This window comes from Lissotriton helveticus, chromosome 7 (assembly GCF_964261635.1).
Source record: "Lissotriton helveticus chromosome 7, aLisHel1.1, whole genome shotgun sequence".
Lineage (NCBI taxonomy): Eukaryota > Metazoa > Chordata > Amphibia > Caudata > Salamandridae > Lissotriton > Lissotriton helveticus.
The window spans coordinates 423074578-423088774 of NC_136068.1; the positions used below are offsets into that span (position 1 = coordinate 423074578).

Sequence of the window (14197 nt, forward strand, 5' to 3'; positions counted from 1 at the left end):
CTTTGTTCCTTTTTGACCTTTCCCATTGGATAACATTGAGCGTCCGACTGCTCAAAAGCACCCTGCACCTAGCTGCCAGAGTGCCGCTGGCTGTGACCCCTGTGTCCTATCCTACTTTTCCCCTTGCCCTGAGCAGTTGACCAGGAGCCCAGCTCCCACAGCCACGTGGCCTGCTAGCCAGCAGCCACCAACCGAAGACCCCCCTTCCCTCATTGGATATCATTGAGCCTACCTAACTCTGCACCCGGCCTCCCCTGTGCCGCTGGGAGTGAACTAACTGTACTTACCTGACCCTGGGGGACCCCTAAGTCTATGCCCAGAACCTTAACTTCACCAACCAAGTACTCACCTGAAAACCGGTAATTTACTTACCTGCCATTGGATAACATTGACTCATTTTGACTCGAAAATGTTTTAAGTGTGAAGTTTTGAAACCTGAAAATATTCACATAAAATCAGCCAAAGTCCGAATTCCGAAGTACTCACCTGTGATCAGGGGAGAAGCCAGTGCTGTACCTTTCAGCTCAGTACGGAACCGCAAAAGTAATCCCTAGCGGGGTTACTAGTAATCTGTAGTCTCTCCATAGGAACCCATTGTCTGATTTTCTATGAAATTTCTTTTCTACTTTTGAAAACTTGAAATATTCTTTAAAAATCACACGAAATGCTGAAACGCAATTACCTACCTGTTTTGAGTTAAGACCCCAGTGCTGGCCCTAGGCGACCAGTGCTGGGTTACAAAAGTAACGCAATCATGCTTTACCTGCAACCTGAATTTTCTCCCTTTGAATAACATTGTCAGATTTCCTTTGAAAAGTTTCTAAGTGTGAACTTTTAAAACCGCTTTATATTCATGAAAATTCACTACAGTAACTAAAACGTTTTTGCAACCTGGTTTCAGCTAAGACCCCAGGACTGAATCTCAGATTTAGTCCTGGGACTACTAAAGTAATCTATATAGTAATCAACTGTACTTACATGTGGAAAACCCATTGAGCTCAATGCTATAGTGTGTTTTAGGATTGTGTTGCTTACTGTCAATACTGTATTAATTGTGTGCACAAACTTTATTGCTCCTTTGCAAAGTAATTACATGAGAGAACTCATAACAAGAAAAGTATATTTTTATAACTGTTGGTTCTAAAAATAAAACATCTATATCTGTGGATATAAAAACAATTGGCCTGGAGTTCAGTCCTTGAGTGTGTGAAACCTTTTGCTGACTGAGTGTGTACAACAAATGCTTTACACTGTCCTCTGGTACTGCCTTACTGCTCGAACAAGCTACCACTTTGGAGAGTAAGGTCAGTTCGCACTTTAACCTCTGTTATACCTCTGGGGTTGGTGGACTCTATACACACTGTGTTCATTCTAGTCCAGTATATATAGAGCCACTTTCTCACAAATAGTTTCTACCTTAAAGAGCGTTACCGAAGGTAAGTAACTTTTTCTTTGTGTACTGGCAATTCTAATCAGCTAAATGGTAAGTCATTCAAGTAATGCAACATTCTAATTTAAAAACGAGTCAAACTTCTGGGCAACAGGTTCTTGACAGAAGTAGAAGAGTATTTTTAGACTCTAAATATATTGAATCCTGCAATACTTTTTCCTACCTAGGGATCCTTTTCGATAGAAGGGGACATGGACCCAGGCTATTAAGACAAGGAGGTTGCTATTTTTAAAAGCCGTAGCTGCACTTGTAAATTTTAGTAGAAAGTTAGGACAACGAGCATTAGAGGTTTTACTACAGATTTACAAGGCTAAGTGCATCTCTATAGCCACCTATGGGGCTGGCATCTGGGGCTATGAGGAGGTTAACCCATTACAAATTATTGAGAATAGGTTTTAAGATTTGTATTGACTGTCCCGATAGTACCTCAACCTTCATGTGTCACACTGAATTAGGCATGACGTATATTCCTGACATATGTAAAATCCAACCTGTACTCCTGTGGCACAGGATTTGGACCTCGGAACAGCTGGAGTTAAACAGATCGATATTAAGGGGTTGTGGAAGTCTGGATGCGGTACAGCATATTAGATGGCTTGAGTATATTAAAAACTTTCTTTGTAATCTTGGTCATCCTGAATACTATCTGGAACCATTAAGCTTACGTGAAGTACAGAGGCAAGGTTTTAAAGTTAGCTGCATGAATTACTTGGAAGATAAGAGAAGAAATGTGGAGTTAAAGAAAATTACTGTACAGGCCCATCAATGTATAGTCTCTTATGCTAGAATGCAGCCTTATCTAGGGTCACTAACAAGAGACTATGATAGATTTTTGTTGACCCGCCTGAGACTGGATATCTTCCAAAGACTAGTTACCTTCCCGTCCCAAAATGACTGGGCAAGAGTATTGTGCAATTGCCCATGTGATGACGTGTCCGCCCACTCGACTATACATGTTTTGTTCTTTTGTAGATTTTACTCCTGGAATAGGAAAAGGTGGATTTTGCCGATTTTAAGAAATAGTGGTCTAAGACCATGTCGCCCTGCCTTCCTGTTTCGACAATCATTAGGAGAAGAACAGATTATTGTACAAGTTTTATCATTTTTTAAAGAATGTCTTAAAATGTAGGAATTCAATCGTGATGTAATCAAACTGTTAGTTTACTCCCCCAGACGTGTAGCATATTTTTATAATGAATTTTATATTATTTGTGAATGTGTAATCTGTGGTTGCTTTTTATTGTGCTTTTATGATTATTATGCACACTAATAAAGCTGATTGAAATTGAAAAGGAAAATTGACATGTCTATTGTTTTTTCAGTAATCCTGTGGATTTAAGTAACCCTGCAATTATAAGCTCAACTCCTAAATTTCAAGAGCAGTTTCTGAATATGAATGGAATGACTCAAGAATTCCATCAGTATCCTTGCCTTAAACAGCTTCCTCAAATATTCTTCCGTGCTATGCGTGGAGTCAGCTGCTTAGTTGACGCTTTCCTAGGTAATGTTTACTACTGTTATGAACTTGTTGCTTTGGTGATATTTGTTTGATTCTTTCATCTGTTTTTTCATCATGTGTTAGAATCGTAGATAATCTTTGGAAGAGCGTTCTTGTATTTGTTTACAATAACCCATCTGAAATAATTATTTGTTAGTATTCCATACTTTTATGGTTTTTGCTGCATTTAGGCACCACTTGCTTCGCTGTTATAAGAAATTAGTGGCCGAAGTGCATGGACATTTGAAGTAGGTATTATGAGTGTCAGTAGTGAATTACTCCCATAATTCCTGCCTTGTATTATGAATTATTACTAGAGTTTATTGTTCACCTGCATGACATAAAAATAGACAGTCATGCGCCAAAATTAGCTAACCAACATGTCTCTTCCATACTATTGCGGACGACGTCGTCCTTCTAAGCCAAACGCCTTAGTCCATGGTATTGAGTCTGTGTGTCATACAGTCATGTATCGGAACATTTCTCTCCAGGCAATGTGTGCAGCTCAAGAGATGAGAGAATTAGATCATTGAAGTTTTATCTTTTTTTTTTTTTTTTCGAATTCCTTTGATAAATATTGTACCCAAAATGCTATAAGTTAATGAGCTTATTTTGTAGTGCTGTTTTCGTTATTACCTATAAGACCTAAAACCAAATTATGAGCTGGCAAATCATTTCAACCCTTGATTTCTTTTTGTATGAATGTGGTTATTTAAGTAGCGCAAACCTTGCCATAAGGCAGCAGAGTCTATACAGGGTCAAATGCAAGCATAAAGATTGGAGTGCAGGCTGGTTTGTAAACGTTTAATGCAATGTTATGTAGTGCTATTTAATCTAAACGATTTCCACTCCTGGTGCTAAAAAGGGGATACTGCGCTGGGGAAGTGGATGTGTGATGCATGAGTAAGTGGATGTGAGGAGCATAAGGATGTTCATTTGCGGTCCACTCACACACACTGTTAGGACCACTTATGGGATGCAGTAAAGCATTCACCCCTCCTTAGCAATATTTATAACGCTGAGCTCCAACCGACCTTAATAACACAGCCCGCAGCAACTATTGATGGATGGTGAAGGGAACGATTGGACGCCAAAATTATACAGTAACAAGCATTTACAATGCAACGGTCTTGCCTTTGCCAAAGTTAGAGCTATTGGCATTGTAAATGACAACATTTTTATTTATGTGTTGGTTTTGAAAACAGATAAATAAATGGCATTGCCATTTACAATATCAATAGCTTAATCTCTCGCAAATGCGAGACCTATTGCATTTGCACCCACACACACACCGCCACACACACCGCCACACACACACAGCCACACACACACAAACAGAGCCACACACACAGAGCCACACACAGAGAGCCATACACAGAGCCCCCCCCCACACAGAGCCCCCCCACACAGAGCCCCCCCACACAGAGCCCCCCACACAGAGCCCCCCCACACAGAGCCCCCCCACACAGAGCCCCCACACACATAGCCCCCCCACACACACATAGCCCCCCCACACACATATAGCCCCCCCACACACAAAGAGCTCCCCCACAATCAGAGCTCCCCCCACACACAGAGCTCCCCCCACACACAGAGCACGCCCACAAACAGAGCCCCCCACACAGCCCCTCCCACACAGCCCCTCCCACACAGCCCCTCCCACACAGCCCCTCCCACACAGCCCCCCCACACTGAGCCCCCCCACACTGAGCCCCCCCACACTGAGCCCCCCCACACTGAGCCCCCCACACAGAGCCCCCCACACATAGCCCCCCACACACAGAGCCCCCCACACACAGAGCCCCCCACACACAGAGCCCCCCACACACAGAGCCCCCCACCCACACAAGCCCCCCACACACACAAGCCCCCCCACACACAAGCCCCCCCACACACACAAGCCCCCTCACACACAAAAGCCCCCCACACACAAAAGCCCCCACACACAAAAGCCCCCACACACACACAAGCCCCCACACACACAAGCCCCCTCACACACAAAAGCCCCCACACACACAAAAGCCCCCACACACACAAAAGCCCCCACACACACAAAAGCCCCCACACACAATAGCCCCCACACACACAAAAGCCCCCACACACACAAAAGCCCCCACACACACAAAAGCCCCCACACACACAGAGCCCCCCCACACACAGAGCCCCCCCACACACAGAGCCCCCCCACACACAGAGCCCCCCCACACACAGAGCCCCCCCACACACAGAGCCCCCCCACACACAGAGCCCCCCCCACACACAGAGCCCCCCCACACACAGAGCCCCCCCACACACAGAGCCCCCCCCACACACAGAGCCCCCCCACACACAGAGCCCCCCCCACACACAGAGCCCCCCACACACACAGAGCCCCCCCCACACACAGAGCCCCCCACACACACACAGCCCCCCACACACAGAGGCCCCCCCACACCCCCCCCCACACCCCCCCCACACAGAGGCCCCCCACACACAGAGCCCCCCACACACACAGAGCCCCCACACACACGGAGCCCCCCCACACACACGGAGCCCCCCCACACACACGGAGCCCCCCCACACACACGGAGCCCCCCCCACACACGGAGCCCCCCCCCACACACGGAGCCCCCCCCACACACGGAGCCCCCCCCACACACACGGAGCCCCCCCCACACACACGGAGCCCCCCCACACACACGGAGCCCCCCCCCACACACACGGAGCCCCCACACAGAGCCCCCCACCACACAGAGCCCCCCCCACACAGAGCCCCCCCACACACAGAGCCCCCACACACACACACGGAGCCCCCCCACACACACGGAGCCCCCCCACACACACGGAGCCCCCCCACACACAAGCCCCCCCACACACAAGCCCCCCCAAACACACAAGCCCCCACGCACAAAAGCCCCCCCACACACAAAAGCCCCCACACACACAAAAGCCCCCCCACACAAAAGCCCCCCCACACACAAAAGCCCCCCCACACAAAAGCCCCCCCACACACAAAAGCCCCCCCACACACAAAAGCCCCCCCACACACAAAAGCCCCCACACACACAAAAGCCCCCACACACACAAAAGCCCCCACACACACACAAGCCCCCCACACACACGAGCCCCCAACACACAGAGCCCCCCACACACAGAGCCCCCCACACACAGAGAGCCCCCCACACAGAGAGCCCCCCACACAGAGAGCCCCCCACACAGAGAGCCCCCCACACAGAGAGCCCCCCACACAGAGAGCCCCCCACACAGAGAGCCCCCCACACAGAGAGCCCCCCACACAGAGAGCCCCCCACACAGAGAGCCCCCCACACAGAGAGCCCCCCACACAGAGAGAGAGACCCCCACACAGAGAGAGAGACCCCCACACAGAGAGAGAGCCCCCCACACAGAGAGAGAGCCCCACACACAGAGAGAGAGCCCCACACACAGAGAGCCCCACACACAGAGAGCCCCACACACAGAGAGAGAGACCCACACACAGAGAGAGAGACCCACATACAGAGAGAGAGCCCCACACAGAGAGAGAGAGCCCCACACAGAGAGAGAGAGCCCCACACAGAGAGAGAGAGCCCCACACACAGAGAGAGAGCCCCACACACAGAGAGAGAGCCCCACACACAGAGAGAGAGCCCCACACACAGAGAGAGAGCCCCACACAGAGAGAGAGAGCCCCACACACAGAGAGAGAGCCCCCCACACACACAGAGAGCCCCCCACACACACAGAGAGCCCCCCACACACACAGAGCCCCCACACACACACAGAGCCCCCACACACACACAGAGCCCCCACACACACACAGAGCCCCCCCACACACACAGAGCCCCCCCACACACACACAGAGAGCCCCCCCACACACACAGAGCCCCCCCCCACACACACACAGAGAGCCCCCCCACACACAGAGCCCCCCCCCAAACACACACACACAGAGAGCCCCCCCCACACACAGAGCCCTCCACAAACACACACACACGGAGCCCCCCCACACACACACAGCCACACACACAGAGAGAGCCCCCCCCCCCACACACACAGAGACCCTCCCCCACACAGGGAACAGAGGCCAGAAAAAACGATCACGAGGGAACGGGGGCGGCAGAAAAGCAAGCACAACTAGGGAACAGGGGGGGGCAGAAAAGCAAGCACAACGAGGGAACAGGGGGGCAGAAAAGCAAGCACAACAAGTGAACGGGGGCAGAAAAGCAAGCACAACGAGGGAACGGGGCCAGAAAAACAAGCACAACAAGCGAACAGGGGGGGGGCAGAAAAGCCAGCACAACGAGGGAATAGGGGGGGCAGAAAAGCAAGCACAACGAGGGAACAGGGGGGGCAGAAAAGCAAGCACAGCGAGGGAACAGGGGGGGCAGAAAAGCAAGCACAGCGAGGGAACGTGGGCAGAAGAGCAAGCTCGAGGGAACGGGGGGCAGAAAAGCAAGCACAACGAGGGAACGGGGGGGCAGAAAAGCAAGCACAACGAGGGAACTGGCGCAAGCACAATGAGGGAACAGGGGGGGCAGAAAAGCAAGCACGACGAAGGAACAGGGGGAGCAGAAAATCAAGCACAACAAGGGAACGGGGCAGAAAAGCAAGCACAATAAGGGAACGGGGCAGAAAAGCAAGCACAACGAGGGAACAGGGGGGGCAGAAAAGCAAGCACAACGAGGGAACAGGGGGGGGCAGAAAAGCAAGCAAAACGAGGGAACGGGGGGGCAGAAAAGCAGGTACAACGAGGGAACAGAAGCAAAAAAACAGGCACAATCAGGGAACAGAGGCCAGAAAAGCGAGCACTCACCGACTGGGGCGGAGGCCTCGGCAGCTTCTCTTCTTATTCCAGCGGCGGTCCAGCAGAAATGGTTCTCCGAAAAGCCCCGACATTTTCGGACTGGGGGCGTGTTTTTCATTCTCTCCTCTTCCTATTGGCTGGAATGTAAAATTCCAGTCAATGGGAAGAGGAGGGAAAGAACCTAAAAAAACACGCCCCTCAATCCCAAAAACACTGGGCTTAAATGGACAGACGCCCCTCTCCTCCAATGGCTGGCCTCCGTTTAGGAAGCCAGCCAATGGAGAAGAGGGGCGGGTTCAAGCCTCACACTGAAAAACATAAGATCTCGCCGGCGAAACTGCGCACGCGCAGCCTACGCAGGCCGAGACCTAATAAGACGGTTGCCATCTCTTCCCCCGTACCCATGCCATTGGCTGTGTACTCTCACCCATGGTGTCCTTCTTGGTGGAGGGCAGCGGTTCCTTGTGTACAGAAAGGGGAGAAGAGAATGGCAGCGGCTGGGGAAGGAGGAGGCGGTGTGATTACACCAGGATCTGCTGCTGAAGCAAATTAAATCACAGGCCATCACTAGAGGTTCCCGGACAGGAATATTCAGCGCTGGGCGAACTATGATGCACTTCCACAGGCCCTCACTAGAGGGCACCTCTCAATAGAAGCTTCCGAGCAACAAAGTACTACCGAGGCATGGGAGGAAACGATATTAATTACTGCAGGTTTGTAAAGCAGATTAGTGTGAGATAGTCTTTGTTAGAGCACTAGCTTTCAAACAGGGCAAACAATTAAATGTCATCCTTCCTTTTCAGACAACACTGGCAATTGAATTTTAGACTGTGGTCCAACAGACCAGTTAATTTTGTTGTTACTTCTGTCATACAATGAATGATGGGTCATGACTTGATATAGGCAACCAAGCTTGATGACTGTAGAAATATCGCCCTTTGCTCTTCAACATTCTCTCACATATGTTGCAGGAGCACCTTAGCCATCAAATATGCCTATGCTTTCTGCAGCAAATATTCAGAGCTTTATGGTCCTGGTTATGAGAGACCTTTAATATCCAAAATGGGCAGGAACTCCCACAACCTGCTATAATAACATTTTCTCACAAAGTAATCCTCTTCTCCTTTTTACAGAAGCTGTTCATGTTATAACAAACGCCGATAAAATAATACCCTTATTTATTTTATTTTAAAAGTTTTATGTAGCGCTAGCTAGACCCGTAGGTATCAGAGCGCTTCACATACACACTGTGAAAAGCAGAAGGGCATTACATTACATAGAAGGCTGACAGTAAGTAAGCAAATCACGGATAAAGAATACAGCATGAACAATAAATAACTGTGCAACGGAGTGGGAGAGAATAAAAAGAAAACGAGGTGATTAGCATAGTCCGTTCACCAACAATCCTTGAATGGGAGTCAACTCGGAATATTGAGGTCTAGGTTAGTTGACGTTGTTCAGGAAAGTATTTGTTAAGGAGATGGAGTTTGAGGTCCCTTTTGAAACAGGAGAAGGAGAGGTTGAATCTGAGGACTCCCGGGAGAGCGTTCCATATCCTGGGAGCGTTGCCAGAAAATGATCGGTATTGGGTGGTTTTACTTTTTCATTTTTGGAGGAATGAGAAGGAGTGAGTTGGAGCTTCTCGGTGTTCTGGCTTGACCTGCTTTTATCAGTTTGTTGTTCAGGTAGTTGGAGGCCGGAGAGTGGAGGTATTTGTGTGTGATGCAGTCCAGCTTGTAAATACATCTCCCTTCCATGGGAAGGCATTTGAGGGAGTTGAGAGCTGGAGTGATGTGTTCAAATCTTTTTACTCCAGATACAAGTCTAGCGGCCATGTTCAGCACTGCCCTTAGAGGGGCTAGGTGAGCTTTTGGAGTCCCTGTAAGGATGGCGTTCCCGTAGTCGATTTTTGAGAGAACCAGGGATTGAACTACTGTCTTGAGGTCATCATGGGGAAGAAAAGGTTTCAATTTCTTGAGGTGTTTTAGAGAGAAAAGAGCACTTTTTGCAGAGTTTTTGATGTGGGCCTCCATTGATAGGTTCTTGTCAAGGGTGATGCCTAGAGACTTAACTGAGTCAGATAGAACGAGGGGGTAGCTTAGGGCAACCAGATTCTTGAGCCACTCTTGGATAGGACGATGGTTGTGTTTTGGAGAGAATAGGATCAGTTCCATTTTATCTGGGTTGAGCTTTAAGTGGTTGACATTGAATCAAGTTTGGATCTCCGTTAGAGTGGTATTGAGGTGTTGGATGTCATCGGGAGACTTGATTTTGAAATAGATTTGGGTGTCATCCGCTTAAAGGTGGTAACTCACTCCAGCTTTTTTCAAGATGATAGTGAGGGGCTCCATGAAGAGATTGAATAGGGACGGGGAGAGGATCGAGCCTTGTGGTACCCCAAGTGTGACTTTTGTTGGCTTCGAGAGACAGGAGTTGATTTTAAATTGTTGCGAGCGATGTTGGAGGAAAGAGGTGAACCCTTTTAGTACAGTACCATTTATGCCGGAGCGCTTTGACAAGGTCTCCAGAAGAGCTGGATGATTTACTGTTTTGAATGCCACAGATAGGTCAATAAGGATGAGTAGGCAGGCATCACCATCATCTAAGGCCTTGCTAATGTCGTCCGAGACGTTGAGTATGGCTGTTTCCGTGCTACAGCCTTCCCTGAATCCCGATTGAAAGTCGTTGAGGAGGTATAACTCATCAATGTGTTGATTGAGTTGGTGGAGAACACATGACTCCAATGTTTTTGCAAGGAATGGGAGGTTGGAGATAGGTCTGAGGTTGTTAAGATCATTAGGGTCGGCCCCTGGTTTCTTGAGAATGGGCGTGATTTGTCCTAGTTGAAGGGAGACTGGGACACAGCCTGAGGTGAGAGAGGCATTGACGATTTTTGTCCAGAAAGGGGAAATGGTGTGGTTGAGTTCTTTTATGATTGTGGAAGGGAGGAGGTCCATGGTGTGGGAGGAAGGCTTTAGATTAGAAATTATCTTGAAGACCTCGTTTTCCGCCATTAGCTCAAAGTCGGAGCAGTGCAGATTGTTTTTTAGCTGGAGGTCGGTCTGATTGTCCTTATTCAGAACTCTTTCTGCATGGTCAAGGGAAGTAGAAGGGGGGCAGGTTATGAGGGAAGGAGTGTTTGCGGTTTGTATGAAGGATTGATCAATTTTAGAGACTTTATTAGTGAAGAAGGTGGCAATTTCTTCACATCGCTCATTTTTGGCTTTGATATCTTCAGAGGGAGTGCTGTTAGTTTGGCTTTTGACAATGCTGAAGAGTTCTCGGTCTATTTTTCGCCAGATCTAGTTGGCTGCGGAAAAAGGACACCTTTTCACTGAAAATGTGATTTTTGTATGCCTGCCGAGCAGATCTAAGTTGCGTTAGGTGTAAGGTCGAGGGGTTAAGCCTCCAAGCCCTTTCAGTTTGTCTGGGTTGACGCCGTTCATCGTTCAGCTCCACGTTAAACCAGGGTTTCGATTTGTTTAGCCTCTGTTGTTTGAGTGGAGCTACTTGGTCTAAAACCTCTGTCATTTTTGAGTTAAAGTGTGTAGCGAGGTCATCAGCCGTCCATGATGAGGGATGGAGTTGAAGATGGGGATGAATCATGGATTCAAGTTCGAATAAAAAACACTTTTTTGATGTTTCTGGTCAAGAGTTTAGGTTTGACGTCACAAATAGGTTGGTGGCTGACAGGTGTGTCAATCCTGAACAGAATGAGATGGTGGTCGGACCTGTCAATGAGAGAAATCGCTCTGAGATACCAGTTTGTTGTTGGTAATGATCGCATCTAGTGTTGCACCTTTGATGTGGGTTGGCTTATTGCAGAGTTTTTTTGAGGTTATTGTAGGAGGGTGGATACCTGACTATGGTTACCCCAGATTTTTGCCTTGTTTTTAGCTGGTTTTCGACTTAGTTGGCCTGGGACCCTGCTAATCAGGGCCCCAGGCTATCTGCTCTCTCCTTAAAATGGACTCCATGTACCCTAGGTACATACCTAATTGGATATTGGGTCACCTTAAGAGCCCCTGTACAGTGTACTATAGGTACCCAGGGCATAGGTGCATCCAAGGCCTACCAGGGGCTGCAGCATATCTTTTGCCACACCTGGCTGGCCATCCAAACTGACACAACTGGCTGATCATTCAGCTGGGGCAAGGTCGTGTAATCACCCCTTGCTTAGATATAGTATACCATATCTAAACCTATATCTGGACACATATATGCCTATAAGTCACTCCTATGGCAGGCCTTAACAATCCTGGAGGCAGAGTGCTTGATTTTATGTGAGATGGTGCTCTAGCATGAGCTGAGCCTGTCTGCAGCTTTCTGAACCATTTCCTTATAGCTGTTCTAGGATACTGCCATACCATATACTCTTAAGTGCATTATGAACCTCGCGGTTCACTGCTAACTTTGGTTTGGCTTTATCAAAACATGTCGTGTAAGGTGTCATACGCTTTGAAATACTACTTCCTCGCCAGTCCTGGCGACGGGGGTAGCATTCCACCCTTCTAGAGGGAGAAGACATGTTACTTTGCTTAAACGTGGTTAAATCTAACCAGAGCCTCAGCATCACAAAATGGATGCTGCTGCCACCGACACAAGTCTGGCCTCCTGCTGCTGACCGAAACCTGGCAGGGGAGGCTTGGACAAAGGGTTTCCTGTCACAGGGAGGTGCTACACCACCCCAGACAGGAGATAGTGGATTGGGGCAGGGAGGGCTGAATGAAACTAGACACTGCCTGGGGCACACAAGGTGTCCCAGGCAAATTCCAGTCACACCGGATCTGGGGCACTCCAGCCCCACCTCTGGCGCGAAACTGGACAAAGGGAAAGGGGTGTAACCACCCCCTTCCCTGGTCCCACCCATAGGAGGGACCTAGCAGGTAATCCAGCCCCTTGATTTGGAATAAAGGTAGGAGCTGTTCCCATGAGCAGTAGATTTATCCTGACTGAAACTTTGATACAGAACTCTGGACCCTTCGACATCCCACTCGACGTGGAAGACTGAAGAATCTCCCTTGTGGTCAAGGAGTGACCACCCTGTGCAAACAGGCACCATCCAGCGCCCAAAGGTTTGCTTTGTTGCAGTTCCCGCCGGAACTCGAGCGACCGAGATCGACAAGACCCAGCTTCCCTGACTTCTAACAGCCCGATCCACAGTCCCAGCGAATCTGAGACCCGTGGAGGCGACGTGAAGCGTGGGGCCGGCCATCTTGAAAAGACTGCGAAGTGCTGACCGTGCAGCTCCCGAGGCACCCTCGAAGCTGTGCATTGGGGTTTGAGAAGCCCCAGCTCCGAGCAGCTCGTGCACCGAAGATCTCCCCTCCACACTCACCGAGTGCTGCGTGGGGCCCTTTTGCATTTTCCTGCTGGACACGTTGGTCCGGTCGCTTGCCTGTTGGCCCCAGTACCGACGAACCTTTGAAACTACTCTGCTAGTCTGGTTGCTCCAGACTGGCCCTCGCTCGCCTGAAAAGGAGCCACCGCTCTGACCTTGCTGGTCCGAGTAAGAAGCGATCTTCGAATCCTGCGTGGGTTGCCTTTGCCAAGGCCTGTTGACTCCGATCCGGAAACCGACACTGCCGACAGCGAGAGCGTTCGTTGGACAGCTCGTGATCCACTCCTGGACATCCTCGGTGCCCCAGAGTCCACGTGGCAGCGGAGCCAAGCTTCTCGACAACCACCTGATTGCACCCGACATCGCCTGGTTCCTTCCTGGTCACTGGCTAGTGACCCAGACTCTGTCCCCTCTGCTTTCAGGTACTCTACATCTTCGATCCACCCTTGGATCCAACCGGACTCTTCTCTCCTGGCCGCCTGCAGCATCTTCATAGAACTCCACGACGAAATCCGACACACTTTGGCACCTATGCACCTGCTTCCTGTGGGTGAGGTAACGATCTAACACCGGTGCTCCTGTAGTGGTTTACACCTCTAGTGTCCCAGTTTAAAGTGGCTTAATTCTATTCCAGTCTAAAGACTTCCAAAACAGGTCCTTTCTAACTTTTACGCGCCATTGACTTTGCATTGGTGCAAGCTGCTCTTTTCGCGCTGCACCCGAATCCCGCGGGCTACTCCCGTCCTAACTACCGTTAGTCCAGTGTAGTCCAAGCGATTCCCAAGGCCCTAGGGATAACCACTGTTCGTAAAGTGATACTTGTACCACTTATTTAATATATGGTTTGAGTGGCCAGCGGGCCTATCCATAATTGTGCAACTTGTGTATGTTTAACTATGCTTTTGTTTAAACGCTTGTGCCTCTGGACTCGTAAAGAGTACAGAGGATTATTCTAGTAATAAATACATATATTTGTATAACATATAACTTGTGGGGTGTCCTTTCATTTGATATTACAGGATTGTATGTGGTTAAAACAGCTGGCTTCACATGCCCTCTTGAGTTAAGCCTAAGACTGCTTAGTCCATGCTACCACTAGGATAGCTTGTCTATAATGTTGACTTA

The 14197-nt window shown here is 49.2% G+C and overlaps 1 protein-coding gene across 3 annotated transcripts in view; it reads left to right on the forward strand.

The window, feature by feature from the left end:
- The window catches only part of RALGAPB (Ral GTPase activating protein non-catalytic subunit beta), a 2268266-nt gene that overhangs the window by 390914 nt on the left and 1863155 nt on the right, over positions 1–14197 (forward strand). For all 3 annotated transcript variants that reach the window (XM_078652319.1, XM_078652321.1, XM_078652322.1), the window contains one exon: positions 2773–2951. In XM_078652319.1, coding sequence (XP_078508445.1) covers positions 2773–2951 — 179 coding nt within the window. The remainder of the gene's footprint in view (positions 1–2772; positions 2952–14197) is intronic.